The 18,576-nt window shown below is 34.1% G+C and overlaps 1 protein-coding gene across 1 annotated transcript; it reads right to left on the bottom strand.

Annotated features, from left to right (window-relative positions):
* Positions 1 to 13,958: 13,958 nt before the first annotated feature.
* On the bottom strand, positions 13,959 to 18,429 carry LOC127835862 (thyrotropin-releasing hormone receptor-like). The gene is made up of 2 exons (XM_052362287.1): positions 18,344 to 18,429; positions 13,959 to 14,493 (listed from the first exon to the last, which is right to left on the bottom strand). The coding sequence occupies exons 1-2, from the start codon at positions 18,427 to 18,429 to the stop codon at positions 13,959 to 13,961; spliced, it is 621 nt and encodes a 206-aa protein (XP_052218247.1).
* Between the last annotated feature and the right edge of the window lie 147 nt (positions 18,430 to 18,576).

Raw genomic sequence — 18,576 nt, 5'->3', positions numbered from 1 at the left:
TTTTTATACCATGGACAAAGACGTTCGGATGAACTGTCTGTACCTTAACGCCGTCGGTACATTTCGCATCGCAAGCATTCAGGAACACTCATCGCCTCTTCCCGTCTAAATATCAAACAGACAGACCATATTTGTTTTAAAGTCTGTTCATATGACTGGTATGCTATCTGCAATGCTATTGACTCCAATTGGGAAACGAATAACTTGTAAATAAGATTGGTCTTTTCGTCTTCTTTGATCTTCTTTTCTATCAGATCAAAATATGTGCATGCTTCATCAAATTATCCAATGCAGAAAAAGGAGGGGAGCGTATTGCATGTAGTTTCCAATGATATCAGACTCCAACGATTGCGGAAATAGTAGTGTAACGGTATTGATGCAATCGTGATTATATTTATGTCCGTCAGCCTTCTGTTCTAAATACCAAAAACAACTAGCCAGATTTGTCATGACGCTATGAAATAAGTGGTCTTTTTCTGTTATTGCCCAACGGGTAGCAATGATACCTTTCTAAGATTGTAAATTCTAATTTATAACGCAAGCTTTTCTGTCTTTAATGGGAACAAATCGTCAAAAACCTGACAAAAATAATACATATTTAAATAGTGATGAATCATTTGTAACATACATGCAGCGTTCATTTTGTACCTTACAGTGCTAATTAAGCGCCTTCCGATTTTGTCCATTTGTATATTTTCGATCGTTGTTCTCAGTGAATTATTAACATATGTTAATGTATCTACCAATCTCAGATACTCGTACCTTTCAAATTTCTCATCAAACAAGTTAAGATTCTCAAAAATAAAGTGAAGACAAATGCTGCGTGTAAAGAAACGCCTCAAAGTTACAAGAATGTACTTGACACAAGTGATCAGATTGTCTTCCCTCCACACACCAGGCCTGGTGTTCTCGACCGCATATAAGAAGGATGTTTTGAAATGAAATTCGCTCAGTCTGTCTCGATATTCAGGCACAAACAACTCCTTTCTTATCATCTTTGTCAGAAAACATGTTTTCAGATGTACTGTAACTAAACTGAACATTAATAGCTGTTCCGTAAGATTTGTGGAAATTCGCCATTGATAATCACAATAATCGTACATACAAATGTGTGTACGTTTGGGGGGATCCTGTTGAACTATAAAAGACCATATTTCTTAGCTTTGTTTAACATCCTCTCCGAAGGCCATTGGCCGGGGCGAGGCCTTCTAAAAAGGAACGTGCATTGCTTAAGAAGTTTTTTCACTAACACGCGTGAACACTGTCTGTATTATATAAACTTTCTGCTGACCCGTGTCTTGTTGCTCCCTTAAATATTACTGGATGCTGTTTAAGCGTATTAAACATAATTGTATGTGAAATCATTTCGTCAGTTGTTGTCCAATCCGTTTGAAAAAATCCTGTTATCAACAGGATCCCGAATAGGATCTAAGTGTTTAAAATGCCGTGCTTGTGTTGATGGTTCAATAATTGTTTAATCACAGTACTGCAAAGCACAGCCTTTTGTTGTTACCTTAATGGCCACTTGGTGATCAGGCGGCTTAAGATGTGGATTTTTGGAATCAAGAAAAAAGCGAAACGTATCATAACGGTGTAAGCAGTCTTGGTCAGACATCATACCAATCGTGGTAGTGTCCTCTATTTGACTTCTAAATGTATGAATTCTTCTGTTGAACCGAAAAGCTTTGTAAACAAGAGTATGTGCACGTTCGAACGATAAACATATTTTCCTTCTAAGCTGTTATAAATGGTCATTGACCCAAAGTAATTAATAACACAGGTAAGTATCACTGAAAATTCTGTATTATCTGTCGAATTGCTTGCCACATCTTGGACTGCATTCCTCTCTTTCCGTGTTGAATGTTTCTGCTTGAATCTGCTTGATTCGCCTGTTTCGAGTCATTTTTAAAGAAAAAAGCGTTTTCATGCACTCTTATTTGCGTAACAACTGGGATGATTAATAAATGTGTGCCATTCACTTTCTCATTCATAAAATAAGACATTCCAAATAAATTTGCATGTAAACAGACGAAGGCTGTCAAAGATTCGGTTTTCGTCCTAAAATAACAAATAAATAAATAGTATTAAGTCTAACTCAAAACCGAAGTCAATAACTATTGGATGAAAAACGTACATACAATATGTGTGATAACAACGACATAGTTTTAAATAATTTACCTTCGTATTGACGTGTGTGCAAAACCAATTATTACACATGAACATAATAGTTAGTCAGCATGATCATGAAATAATATGTATAAATTTTTTTTTTCGGAATTTAGCGTTTAACCATGAAACAAGGAAAAACAACTAACATACCATTTTATATTCCTTACAACGACCCCGCTCGTACTCTCAAACAAGCTGTTTGTGCGGCTGCTGTAACAATGGTTTGTTACTCGACAAAGGTTTGTTACTCGATAATGAAAGGTAGATAAGTCGATCGATAGCATTCTGACAGCTCTGCTTTAACATTACCAATAGCATATTTAAAATTGCGGGTACTCTTAGTCACACACCAAAACAAAAACACGAATTGAAACCGAATGTACGACAACAAAAAAAACTAAAAACGTTGAGTATTCCTATTATGAATGAAGTATACGTTAATAAATTGAAACACTCTGTTTTAACATGATGTCATCCGCTTCAAATTTACAATACTACAACTGTGTATGTCCACTTTTCAGCTCTTCCACTAAATCATGCTATTAAACGGACCATACAGTTGTTATGTGTAGTCGACTAGGCAGTGCCAGTAAAACGAGAACACTGACCAAACAAGTTTTTCATAAAATCAATTTGCGCTGTTGCCTCATCGATTGCTATAAATAGCGTAGTGTACTATTGAGCAGCTGATGTAAATACACCTGGGGGTCAATAACCAAGATTTTCCAACATACAATTAGCGGAATCAGGTGCAAATCAAAGATGCTTTGCAGAATATTATTTTATGAATTGTAATACTTACGGTATATGAATAATTAAAAGTAGTGGTATACGCTTTTTCTTCACTGGATATGTAACTGTTCCATAAATTTAGTGTTGCCCCTGATAAAAAAACGAAGATGAAGTTGACGTTGCGATATATGTGTTCAACCATTTACTTGTGCTATATCGAAACTGCGCTCAATTCCGTATTCTGGGAAGAATACTTACACTATGTATATGCAAATATCTTGGGAACAAATCTACTCAGTTGAGTACATATTCGGAGTGTACTTTACTGTATAATGAAACAGCAGCCGATTAAGTGAGGGGTAAATCTAATGATGTCAAAGCGCCAAACCACTTGATGCAGTACCAAGCACGCAACAACACGAATCGATGAATACAAATTTGTCAGCGCTTTTGAACGGTCAATTGAAAGGTAAATGCAAAGCATAAACAGACTTTGGAATAATAGGTTTGTTTGAAAGCAGTAAGATTAAACAGCGATCAATCATACATTTGAAAGTAAATTTGTGTGCTACTGAATGGACCGGTTATATACTTTTACGTTTATCAGGTCTTTCCGTTCGTGTATTTTAAAGTTTATGTGTTCGTTCCGCGCCAAAGGTTGCAATATAAAGGACCCCAAGTGTGCACCCGCAATGCACCCTGATAAACTTACGAGACCCAATAATGGGAGGACTTATTTGGAATTACGAATTACGTGTAATGCAACCCATTTTGGTAGTATCTGCGTGCATCCGAAATCACAAGGAACGCATGATGTGTGCAAGGTAAGGCTCAGAAACAGGATGTGTGCGGGGTAAGGCTCAAACGCAGGATGAGTGCGGGGTAAGGCTCAAACGCAGGATGTGTGCGGGCTAAGGCTCGAACGCAGGATGAGTGCGGGGTAAGCCTCAAACGCAGGATGAGTGCGGGAAAAGGCTCAAACGAAGGATGTGTGCGGGGTAAGACTCGAACGCAGGATGAGTGCGGGGTAAGGCTCAAACGCAGGATGTGTGCGGGCTAAGGCTCGAACGCAGGATGAGTGCGTGGTAAGGCTCAAACGCAGGGTTTGTGCGGGGTAAGGCTTAAACGCAGGATATGTGCGGGGTAAAGCTCAAACGAAGGATGTGTGCGGGGTAAGGCTCAAACGCAGGATGTGTGCGGGGTAAGGCTCAAACGCAGGATATGTGCGGGTTAAAGCTTAAACGCAGGATGTGTGCAGGGTAAGGCTCAAACGCAGGATGTGTGCGGGGTAAGGCTCAAATGCAGGATGTGTGCGGGGTAAGGCTCAAGCGCAGGATGTGTGCGGGGTAAGGCTCAAATGCAGGATGTGTGCGGGCTAAGGCTCAAACGCAGGATGTGTGAGTGGTAAGGCTCGAACGTATGATGTGCGCGGTGGTCTGATATTTAATCAGTTAATTCAAATATAAGTACAATACTTAACATAAAATAGCGCATGAAATATTTAAGTGTTGTCAAGTTAGATTATATACATATAGTATGTTATTATTGCTTGCCTAATTTGATTATGAATGAAATAGTTTACACCATATAACTATTTATTGACATATATATAGAATACTCTGTCAGACGTTTTGTTTAATTCGAGATTTGTTTTAAGATGTAATATAAGTATTTACTAAATAATAATGAGTTGGCTATATGTTTATTGCATGCAAACAAAGGTATTTGAAATTATGCACGTGTGAATGTTAACATTCTTTAAAAAAATACAAACCATTAACTTTATGGGGTGTCTCCTTACGTTAAGATGTGTTGAAAATGAAAAATAATACTTCATACTGTATGTGAAGTTGCAATAAAACGCTTGACCTACTTTTATATAAACATGCGCAGACAAATGTGAATATGTACATCCTTTAATACTAGTGTAATATGTTTATATTGACATTTAATGAGAAGGAAGTCTTCCTCATGTAGTAATACAAACCATATTATATCGAAACGTTTCCATGAATCTTACAGTACATAAATTATGCCTTTGTCAAAAACAGCTAAAGGAGAATATTGAAACAAATATCAGCACATGTGTGTTGTTTATCTTCACCATACCAGCTTTAACGGGCACATCGACGGTATTGTCCTCAAGTGTCAGAAAATACTCAATAATTCAAGCAGATGTGTATCCCGTTCTAATAAAGTATTAATAATATCGTTTTAATATATATATATATCGGATCATTTTAATTTTTTTTTTACTTCACAAATATATTTATAGAGTTAACACACATAAGCAAAACCTATTCCATTAAAAAAATACTTTTTGAACATAATATTGCATTCTGTTGATTTTCAATGCCAGTTGTCATGTTTATTTTGGCATACAAGTGCGCTAAATAACCTTTTGACTTATACAAGTGAACACTTTAATAGATAAAAGAAATAATTAGATCAAATCAGGTTCATTTACAGACGATATTACTGCCTTAAACTTTTCAATTTTGTTTACAAATCGCAATGAGATGTATTTCATCACCAAAACAACTGAAAACTGTACTTATTGACCGTTGACCTAATACAAATGATGACAAGCACCTGAAAAGGTGACATCCCCTTTAAATTTTCAGCAGAGGGTATGTAGATACCAAAAAACATAAAAAGAAGCCATGCCTAAAAAATGCCAACCAACTTTTTTTCCGGGCATATTTCTCAGATTTTTAGGTGGTTAACTAGTATCAAGAGGTCAAATAATTATGTCAAAATGCCAGCCCGAGTTATTTAAGTTTGCCTGCTTATTCCCCTCATGAAAGTTAAGTAATGTACACAATTGAAATGCAATGCACTAGCTTTGATACTTTATGAGAAAAGTGAACATAAACACCAAACTTAACTGGACGCCGACGCAGACGAGTACGCCGACGACAACGTACTGGTGATGACAATATTTATTTTTTCTTCACAAAATAGATGAGCTAAATAGAAAATATTTATAACAACGGAACCGTATATGTCGAAAAGTTTTCAAAGAAACATAAAAAACAATCGAGTTAACGAGTTGGAATATCGGATTGAAATCGTTAATGAAGTAATCAAGGACAGAATTATATACATGCAATGTAAGATATTTTCACCGCACCATTATATATGACATTAATTCCAAAATAAATATTTTCGTCATTAGATTATGTGTATGACTTCGCGCAATTAAAGATTCCGTTTATCCATTTATCACTTATTACTTTAATATTGGTACCGCAAGCATCACTGTATTGCCGTCACCAGACACAGTGCAGTGTTATTTAAGATTTCTTCTTCAGTTTGATTGGTTACATTCCCATATATTTATATCGCTTTTAGTTGCTATATTGTCATTGTTGTTATCAAAATTTAACAAAATGATTTTTAACGTCGCACTTTTTTATATTCTGAAGATTGCATTTTAATTGAACATCTTTAATTCGTGTTGCATGACTTCAAATGATTGGAAAGGCGCTTTGATTCATTTGTACCGAAACCGTTTCCACAATTGATTTTCTCATACTCTTGATCGTGCTGTATGAGGGAGTGTATGTGTAGCAAATTAATAGAATTGTTAATATTCATTGAAACTTAAATTTGTATTTATGTATATAATTGGAATTTTTTATAGAGTTGTTTTCCTGATTTATAGTTGGGCGTATGAATAAAGATCATTTGATGTTAATGTGTAAAATGATGAATAACATATATACTTCGACAGTCGACAATAAATTAAACGAAATACAGTTACTTTTCCGAAATGCTGTTATGGCTCTAGCAAAGTGTGCCATGGAGGTATGTTATTGTCCCCTGTATTTTTTATAATGCTTTATTGAAGCACTGTTTTGATAAATGAAAGCTTCTTATCACTACAGATGGTATCGTATGCAGACATCTTCTGTCATAATGCTTTTTTTATAAAATCGAAATCCTAAAACGTTGAAATAGATCTTCCAATAACATTATGTATTGAAAAATCGACTCGTTTCACGGTAAGAGTTTTGGTAATAAATATCTGCACTCTCTTAAGTCTGCATACAACCTGTTCAAATTCCACATCGAGGTTATGTTGAACTTAATAACAGAAACAAAAAACGCAAAACTAATCATATGACTAATGCTATTACAACAAAGTGCATAAATATTCGTGTCATCATTATAGTGCCCTCGCATGGTCTAAATGCCAATGAAAGACATTCCTAGCCCTTTTTTCAATTCATTTTTTTTCCAAGTAAAGCCATCGGATTTTTGCAATAAATTGATACCATGTTTTATATCCGTTATTTTTTCTTTTCTGTAAATAATGCTTTCCAAACATATATCTCATTGATGGAATTGCACATGATAAGAGTAGGTATGTGAATTATTTTGAGTTTTCAGGGAAGTTTTCTATGCACTTTAAGAAAACAATCACGTAAAACCATGTATTAATAAAGCCATTGTGGCGGTACAAAATGTATAAAAAGAGAATATTATCTTTGTCTGGGATTAAGATCAAGTATATCATGCGAGGCTTAGAACCATGGTACCGCGAGGCTTGCCGAAAACAGATTCGCCAATTTTGAGAAAAACCCAAATCTGAGCTTAAAAAGCTATAGTATAACGCTCAAGTACAGATCAGTGTTATACTGTCGATTTTCATCTGGCAAAAGGATACAAATATAATTGGACTAGCGTTATGGGAACACATTTTTATGAACGTAAACGAACCGTTCTAAATCATCAAATAAATACATTTAAAAACGATTTTCATGATCCGTCTCGAAACTTAAATCTCTATGCCTTGAAAGTAAACTACACAGAAAATAAAAACCAACATAAATGTATCTGAACTCAAGCTTCTGTGACAGTCACAATTTTAGTAAATATTGTATTTTTGTTGTTGCATGATTTTCGTTTTAATAATGTCGTTAATTTGGAGTAAGAGTCAATGTCCAATACACTGATAAAAAATGAGGCAATCGCATTTTAACAATAGTTCGCGTTTAAAAACAATTTAAAGGCATTCTTAATCGCGTATTTGGCCTCGATTGTATCACACTATTCATAAACGTAGAAACCATGAACTATCATCATATACAAATATGTACATTAGATCATTTTACACATTAAATAAGTTTTATCTAAAGAATAGTATATGCAAACATACATCTACTCAAAGAGGTCATGACATAAAAACACCCAATTTTCAAGCTGTCCATGACATTGCCAAACACAAAACGCTTTAACATTGATTATTGTTAGGAATTACTTTGTTATTTATCGACTCGTCAAAATTAGCTATTTCGTGTATTCTTGCCATTACTATTTTCTTGTTTTAGTCAATGATAGTGTTGGTGCCATTAGAGTTTCCAAATATAAATGTGTCTTCTTTATGTACTTTAATGCAGGAAACAAAAACACAACGAAACAGTGTTGTCTGAAACTGGTTACTTTAATCAAAATAACCAGTCTGAGTACTGTTTTGCTTGGTACTAATAGGACCCACAGACGTTATTATGATGATACAGATTTATTGTCACGTAAGTCTAGATATTTACACTCATATGACCACTGATCAAAACATGCGGTCAATCTATATCAAATAGATAGTTAAATAAACGGAAGACGTTATATTCTTGCGGTGGCTTCGATTAAACTTGATGCACTGCACATCAATTTGGGGTATAAATATTTATACTGGCTTAAACACTGATAATGATGTAGTTTATTTGGTGAATGGTTGTATGAATAGCCAACATCGCTGCCAAATAACATGAAAATTTCTTTACTATAGTTTTTGAACAACATAGTTAATTCATCGTGTTAATTGCTTTCTTCATAGTTTAACTTTGTTAGTCCGACGAATTGGTAAAGCATCATGGTCATGTTTGCTTTCATGTGCTAATATTCACGTTACATGTCGAATCAATAGCAATCATTTTGTGTTTCATACGCATCGGGGCTTATATAGCACTCTCCCCTCGTCAAATGCATTTATTCTCAGAAACGTTATACTGATGCAATAGGTGAAAACATGTGAAAAGACACACATGACAAACCATCCAATACAAATAAATGATTTATTGTACACATATTTCTTTCTTCTAAGTGTCCGCTTAGATCACCGCGAAACCTTGAGTGACATAAAGGCGGACAGTGTGGCTCCTGGCCAGACTGTGCGAATGTGACAATATTTAAAACAACCATTTGCGCAATCCTTCAAAAGTGTTGTCGAGCATACACATATTTAAATGCAAATTGAAATCGTTTCATTTCTCAGTGCAACAAACGTCACGAACTACCTTTGAATTTATGTGTTAATGCTGAATATCGTGATACCTACTAGGGCCTTAATGGCACATTTACTAAGCTGCCAATTTTTACAAAACACTCATTATAACTTTTTATCGGAAAATTTACTAAGCTACTAATTTTGACAACACCCTCATTTTAATTGCCTAAAAGTTTAGCAAATACTAATTAAACGTAATGCGATGTATAATGAACAGCGCGGAAGAGATTTTCGCATCAAGTCTCAAAGCATTAAACTAATCGAGTTTGCATAACACGTTTAATACTGAATGTTTTAAACAATTAAACAAATCATAGGTTACATAAAATAATTCATGTGTAAAATACCCTTAAATGGTCAAAATGTTTTCTATCATTAGTGTGGTATTTAATAGCGCTTTACAATGCAGATTGATTTTTTATGACTTTGTGCGATCGCTTGCACACACACAAAAAAACAGTTTTAAACATAACTGTTTACTCAAATAAAAAGTGTAGCCTTCATTCAATATTTACCGCTCACTCTATGTTGGTAAACAAAGCCGAAATGCCGTGGTACCTTTACATAAATGATACATTATAAGCACATACTTTATAACGGATAATTTTAGTCTCTTTGCAAATTAATACTGCTTGCATATATACCTTAATATACCAAAAAGATAGTCCTAGTGTTTGCACAAGTTTATCAGGAACGACACTTTTCGCCATAACCGAATTTCACTACAAAGAAACTTCCGTAAAACAAACTGTTAAAGCGGAAAGTGTCTTACCTGGTAAGCGTATGCGGACTTCACAGGCTAATCTGAAGCAACACTTTACGCACATGCATTATGGCCCGTTTTCCGATATCGTCGCATCCGTTGGCTGTGACAATACTTTTGTGACCCTATTTACCATCAAGACATGCTTGTCTTGAAAGCTATTGTATTGTTTTAGTATATGACATTTGTTTTGCTCCATTTAAATATCAGCGTTGTTTTGAAATACATATTTAAATCATATATATTGTTTTTCTAAGCTTATTCTTTCGCAAACTATTTTGAATATGTCTTATGTGGTAAATTGGACGTCGTATTGGCACTCAACACGTGGAGTGATACTCATTCGCAAAACTTCATTTTGTAACGTCAAGTTATAAACAAAGTATGTTCTTTTATTGCCGAAATAATACATGTTTGATATTATAGGTATACAAAATATTGTTTGGATAGCAAGTGATTAATTGAAATTAAAATGTAACCCTTACATAAACATCTTTAAAATAAAAAAAAAACCGCTGTATACTTAATAACCATACGATATTTTTGTACATTTAAATGACAGTTATCAAAATGTTTGTTGGTAAGTAGCCTTTCAATTTTTTATCTGTCAAACAACTGTTTAATTTGTGTTCGATAAAGATATCTTATACTCCTTACGAGTTTGTGCTTAAAATCGAACCCCCTTGATGATTTCGGTATTCCACAATGTATCGGCAATAGTTGTTATATAAATATCATGAATGATGATATTTTTCAAATTGTATTTTTGCTAAGATCATATAGAACGTTTGTTCAAGCATATGTACCAACCTTAGCCAATCATCAAGAAACTTGTGGTCGGAGGGGGGCGAAGGTCCCGTTTTGGGGGGGGGGAGGGTAATGCATGCACAACAAAATTATGTAAAATATACCGCTCTCTGTGAGAATGACTGATGAAGGGTTGTGATTTTCCTGCAAATCCGCAATGGCAGAAATTAACAACTTATTGAATTTAGCATAACAAAATAACAAAAATACAATTTAACTATGTTGTTCAAAAACTATAGTAAAGAACTTTTCATGTTATTTGGAAGCGATGTTGGCTATTCATACAACCACTTCCCAAATAAACTACATCATTATCAGTGTTTAAGCCATTTGATATATATACCTCAAATCGATGTGCAGTGCATAAAGTTTAAACGAAGCCACCTCAAGAATACGACGTCTTCCTTTTATTAAACTATCTATTTAATATAGATTGACCGCATGTTTTGATTCAGTGGTCATATGAGTGTAAATGTAGACTAACGTGACAAAAAATCTGTATCATCATAATAACGTCTGTGGGTCCTATTAGTACCAAGAAAAACAGTACTCAGACTGGAAATTTTGACTAAAGTAACCTGTTTCTGACAACACTGTTTCGTGGTGTTTTTGTTTCCTGCTTTAAAGTACACAACGAAGACACATTTATATTTGGAAACTCTAATGGCACTAACACTATCATTGACTAAAACAAGAAAATAATAATGGCGAGAGTTCACGAAATAGCTAATTTTGACGAGTCGATATATAACCATGTAATTCCTAACGATAATAAATGTTAAAGCGTTTTGTGTTCGGCAATGTCATTGACAGCTCGAAAATTGGGTGTTTTTATGTCATGACATCTTTGGAACAAATAAGCGCTCATTGTGATAAGGATTCTCTTAAAATTGCTTGAAATGTTTTATAGTGACCTTTAAAGGACGGATTCTTTTTTAAATATAGTCTATATTAACCTCGTATATATATATATATATATATATATATATATATATATATATATATATATATATATATATATATATATATATATATATATATATTTATTTATATGTATATATGAACATTGTAAAAATCTTGCAACAACAATTCATTGTATTTTAATACATGTATTATAATAAAAGTACATGCACAAATAACACAAATAGTATTTATCGATTTAGAAGGTTAATACAGATTAATATATATGTAACACACACATTTCAAAAAGGGTGAAGAAAAAAAGGCATGTCACCAGTGTACTAAAATTATGTTTAGTTGTACATTTTTTGTAACAATTAATTATATTGGCTTGGGTTCATTCTATGAGTATTCTTACAACTGACCTATTAAGGAATTCATTATTTTGATGAGTTGTCTGCTTTTGGATTTCCCATGATGAAAGTAGACTTCTCTTAAGTCCTAGAACATTTGGGATTGTGTTTGTTGGTTTACACATAAATACATACTTTTTAATTTCTAGAAGCATTATATTGATAGGATTCATTTTAAAGTACGGGAAATATTTGATATAACCGTTTGCAAAGTGTTTCCCAAAGTCAACATTATTAATTACATTTTGTAAACGATATATTTTCCATTATAACATGACCTCCGCTTTAGGAGTGAAATAACGTAATGCTCAATTTTGTTTATTACACAGGTTTTATAACACTAGTTATATAACTTTGAAATTACGTAATTTTTGACAACATTACGTCATAATTCCAGCAAATTTTTTCAGTTACACTCTTTTAAAATGTGATTTAACGGTGAAAAGAGCATACAATAAAAAGAAAATGTGTATGTCATGTTATAAATAGAATCTTAGAATCGTGGTCATTATGTATTGAATTTATTGAACTCATCTAAATAAAAATAAAAACTCAGCAAGCCTCGTTTTATTTTTATTTAGATGACTTGTTAAATAAATTCAATACAAAACGACCACTCATGCAAGATCCTATATGTGCAGCACACGTAAAGGAAAATACTTTGAACTGATGCGATATTATTAATACTGAAAACCCATATAATGACCAGGGCCTTAATAGCATACGTATTAAGCTATCGACGTATGCACAACAGTAAACTCGTTTCGACTGAATGAATTAAGTCCGTATACTTAAAAACATATACTTAAAAACATGATGCCCCCATTTATGAACGCTACATATGAAATGTTAACATCATCACCGAACAAATGTGCTGATCGAGTTTGCGTAAAACAAGTTGTTTAATGCAATACACATTATTGGTGAAATAAAATAAGTTATTTAAAAATGCTTATGTTAATACCATTTGCTTTACTACATTTAGTGTGGTAATGCATTGCACAACACTTCAGATTGTTTTCTTATTATTTTGGTCAATTGCGTGTGATAGCACCATGTTATATGGAACACTTTCTAAGAAACTTGTTTGAGAGTTCGCCAATTTGTTTGTCGCTCACTCCTTTGTTTTAATACAAAAAGCAGGGCGTCTTGACAGCTTTGATTATAGTATATTATTACAGCGAACAATATATCACTACTACTCTGCGATGCAAACACATACTCTTGGCATATAAAGATCAACATACCATACAATTATTGTTCTGAACTGCACATTTAATTTAAAGCGATTGTATTATAATAGTTCACATGTTTATGCCTGGAAATAGATTTCCAATTTTCAATGATACGTTCAGAGTATTAAGTTTTCGTTTGATGTTTCATGTATGATTTTTACAATTAATTATACACATATTTGATGGTTGATGGTTGTTACTTATATATTTCATACGAAAGTTATTGCTTGGTGCTTAGAGATTGAATCGGATTAAACAGTATCCCGAAGGTTAATGCTCATTTTCACCATACTGAGTATTAAATGTACATATATTATGTGGGTACAAACATATAATTGTGATCCTACATTAAAACACAATAAATATAGTTTATATTCGATAATATTGAAAACATTTAACTTGCACAATCATACTAAAACAGTTTTAGTTGTAAGGACGTTTATTTTTTATTTATATATAAAACCTTGATTAAGGCGTACGGATAAACACATAACTTAATTCAGATGATCAATATTTACATACAAACATAACTTTTCACATCGTCAGAATATGAATACGTCTAATAAATTATACAGTCGAATGGACGTGTATGATGTATCAGCTTTAATGTTCAATTTACAGATCAACAGTTCATTTTGGTACATACGCGTTCATTTTTTATTACACCGGAACAGTTCATTGAGTTGCTGTCTAAACTTTCTGTTAAACCAGGGGTAGACGAAAGGATTGACCACTGTGTTGAGTAGATAAGTCATTTTTCCGAAAAGCATAAATCGCACGACCGTTGGATTCGCCAGAAATGATGGCTTTGTTGCCAAGAAGAAGCATATCCATGGCGGCAGCCAAGATATGACGAACACGGCGCACACCAGAAACGCGATTCGCGTAGTCTGAATGCTGGCATTCTTTATACCCTGCGGTCTAGAATGACTCCTCTTTGTTGACGAGTTCGTCGCTTCTCCTGAATGGGTGATCGGTGCAAAGGAAACCGTCGAGATGGTGGCTCTAGACGTCAAAATCGGCCCTGAGCCTCCATGATTTCCGACTGAGGTCCCTGTGGCACTCTCTGACCGTACTTTTATTGTAAGCGTGTGTGGTGTTTCGCTATTTTTCATGTTCTCATTTGCAAGTCTGCTTGGATTTATGTAGTTCGATTCGCTGAAATCGGTCACCGAAGGAGCAACTCTGTGACCACGTGGAATGCTCAGGCATAGCCCATGACAAAACTCACGATACCAGCTTTGTCGTTCAGTGCCGTCATGTATCCCATTGACGTGTTCAGATTGATGTCTTCTCATATTTAACTCGCTATTTCTAATGGCTTTTGAGACTTACAATATACGCTACAACTACGGTTAACGTCGCCGTGCAAAATACTAGAAGCACCATAAGATAGTAAACAGGTATGAGTTCATAGCGACATTAGCACATCGCCCCTTTATATTCGCGTATATGAATAAGCACGGAATAGAAAGTAAACTTGTGGCGACTGTAATCGCAATGCATCCATTACGAGCACGTGCTTTTGTTAAAATGGTTGAGTTTGGTCGACACACCTTTATGTATCTGTCAAGTGCAAGCCCACAAATTAGAAACGACGAAGAAAGTACAATCGACTGGCTCAAATACATGTGCAGTTTGCAAATGACGTCTGTTCCGTAACGCTGCCACATTGTGTTGGTTAATGTAACGTAGACGGGTACGTTAAAGAGCGATGATAAGAAATCAAATGTCGTTATAAACACAATGAACCAGTCCGTTGTGTTTGAAGGGCGATGTTTCATGAATACAATCAGGACAAGGAGATTGCCAGGAACGCCGAGTGCGATTATGGTGTAGAGGAAAATATTGTAGGCGTTGAATATTTCTTTTGATATTATTGGAGAAAAGCTTGTCATCGTTTTATTAGAAACGTTTGCTATTTCTGAGACGGTTAGATTTGTTGCTTCCATGTCTTGGCGAATCGTCTGCATATCTGAAAAGAAGATGAAACCTGAGCGATTTTCAAAGGTTTATTTTGTTAAAAGAAATATTTGTTTGTAGCTTGTATAAAATGTGAAATGCGAACGCAGGCCATAAATATGAAAATAACTTGTGTACATAATATGATTATATGTCATATAAAATACTAAATGGGTGCACCGTCACGAGTGTACATGTGTTGGCTTGATTTTTAATGTTTTAATGTATTTAATGTAAAATCAAATTTATTTGTAATACATCCCTAACATATCTAAAGTAAATTTATTTAAAGAGAAAAACAACAAGTGTAGCGTGTTTTTTCTCCTAAATATGCATATACTCTTTGCTTATTATAATCTATACATACTTTAAATAATTACGTTTTCATACTGAAAATGTCTGTTTTAATTTTTTTCTTAATAAATACTTCTTTATTCTTTTTAGCAAACACTAAATGTCATTCTGCTGTCTTATATTTACAGCGTCACCCTGATTTTATGATGTAAATGAGATCCTCATATAAGAAAAAGCGTTCTTTTCAGTTTGCACTAAGTTTGTACACTTTAAATATCTTATGATGGAAAGATTTTTTTCCTTGTTATGATTTGTAATGAAATCTCTTACAAATACATAACAATGACTATAACTCTTGTTTTTCAACAAAAGTAATATTTCCACCGTTCAAAGATGCATATGTTTTTGTAGATAAGTTCGAAAAAAATAAAACAAACAAAAACATGTACCAACGCATTTTGCGTTAGATTTGAATTGTGAGTATTATGTTTAAATCCGTCTTTATTGTAAGGTTATGTGGGCATTTTTCCACTTAACTACGCCCTTCGTTTATGAAAGTCTATAATTATACAGATAACGCAATACATTATATGCGTTGCAAATGTATTTTTATACGTTTTTTGTTTGCAGTATTGTTATGAAATGTGTTGTAGTAAAAAAACTAGTGCATATTTAACACATAATGTCTTTAAACTAACACTCGGTGTTGACATTTATACTGATGGTTTTATTGTTCTGAGCATACTGCTACCTTACGATTATGATTGTTAAGGCGTGTTCTAGGATGACCAACTTTAGCTCTCTAGCTTTCTTTTCACGAATTCTCGTACCCATTATGTATGTTTCAACGTGACCCACTTAAAAAAAATACTTAACAATTATATTTGTTTTCGTGGGGGAAAAAAAAGCCATAGTACTACCGTTCGGTATATTGCCTTATGAGTACTATTGCAAATCTAACACAAAAATCTATTGCCAGAAAGAAGTAGAAACTGTTCAGATCTTTTAGTTTATACCAGCAAAATATATTCAGAACTATGTATCTTAAACAATAGATGCTTGTTGCTTTAAACACATTAAAACATTAAACGAACTGTACCATCGTGTTCCACGTAATGCATTATTAAAGGCAAGATACAATCGACAAATAGTAAGAAATGACACAACATTACGATTTTCAACAAAAATATATACACAACAAACACACACTCACACACGCGCGCACACACACGCACAAACAAATAAAAAGTTACTAAAATAATACATACACTGACTATATGCTTTTATATAATCACACCCGCGTACTAATAATAGAAAACAACATCGATCTTAGTAGGTATTTATCCGTAAGCTTGAAATCATTGACAGGTCGGGAAGAAGTTACGAAGGGAAATCATTTATAAATAATCATGAAAGGCAATATAAGCTCTTTGAAATTTGCTCTTTTGTTTTTTGATATTAATTTAAACATAAAAATAACAACACATCTACCATTTATTATTTCTGAATTTTAAATAAACCATAACAAATTTAGTACTAGATCGTACTAGACGTTTCTCGCATGCAAAATCTTGCATAGTGACCTTTTTCGTAACGATTGCATCAAAGAGAATTAGTTGACCGTTTAGTTGGTAAGACAAACGAACAACAACGTTGTTTGTAATCTTTTTTGTGAATTAATAAAAAGCTCTTCATTATAAACTAAAATGCTTATCTAAATAATTATGTGCACGTTAATGTCCAACAGGTATTGGGCGCTATACAGTAAACCGTTGTTATAAGGTTACTTAAAACATTTGAATGTACACAATTATATTTTCAGTCAATGTCTCCGCTTCATATAATTATCGGATAAAATCAAAACGAATCTTACAAAAAACAAATGAAGTTAAGCTGACATATTTCGTGTAGATATAAGTTGAATTAAATGGCCGTGTGTTTGCTTATTTAAAATCACTTTCACAAAGATTTGTAAATATGCAAAAAATAAAAATGTTTTTCCATTTACAAATTAATATATTTTAATAGTAATATAACTTACAGCCTACTTTCACATATAATGACGGCGTGCGATAATTATAAACATTAATATAAATATAAATACTAACTACTTACAATTCTTCTGTGTTCCAGCTTTCACGTTTATATGCCGTTAAACAAATCTGTTCAGTTTTCGAGACTTCAGGTCAATCAATGATAGCTGACATGTGTGACTTAACAAGAGCGCAACATTAACGACAAGCGCTTTTATAGGCGGTGGCTGGGGAATAAAGCAATCAACTTCCAATACCTCTAATGGGACAAGCTTGTTTAACAAGTATTGCAATTAACATAATCTGATTCCGTAATTGTAACTGGTTGGCTAAATCAACGTTGCGGATAAAAACGGGTGATGTTTTTCCAATATGAGTGAACGTTTATTCATTAATTGACAATATAGTATAACGAAGTTTGATGAGCAAGGGTTCGAATAAACATGCATGTTTCAACACGAAGCTGGCATGATATTAAAACTCATCTAAACAATAGGTAAAAGAACAACTTAAAGATACAAATCAAGCCAAATTGTTCATAAAGGGTAATATTTACCTTAAATTCCAACATAAAATAAATAATTTACAACACTAGTTGTCAGATACAGCCGTGATGCTGCTACTATCTCCTTCATCAGGTGGGTCCATATTCAGCGGACGTTTCGGCATTGTCCCAATACGTCCTCCTATGGTGTGCCGACCGGAAGTGATCAATTTCCGGCCAGGAGATAGTAAGCCTCCGCTACACTTCCTCATCTGCCAGGTCTCGGTGACCAGTCTCTAGTCGACAGCCCAGTGTCCCCCTATCCACTTCTCCTCTCTTTTCCGCCATAGCCACAAGGAAGCTTACTCCGTTTCACGTGCAACAACCGATATGGCCCGTTTCCGGACTTGTCCTGTAACCCCTAGTCTGCTGAAAGTGCGCCACAGTGATTGCGCTGGGAAACCTCTGCAGCCCACCTCCACTGGAAAACACCAT

The sequence above is a fragment of the Dreissena polymorpha genome, chromosome 6 (genome assembly GCF_020536995.1).
Source record: "Dreissena polymorpha isolate Duluth1 chromosome 6, UMN_Dpol_1.0, whole genome shotgun sequence".
Taxonomy (NCBI): domain Eukaryota; kingdom Metazoa; phylum Mollusca; class Bivalvia; order Myida; family Dreissenidae; genus Dreissena; species Dreissena polymorpha.
This window is presented reverse-complemented; position numbering and strand designations above follow the sequence as displayed.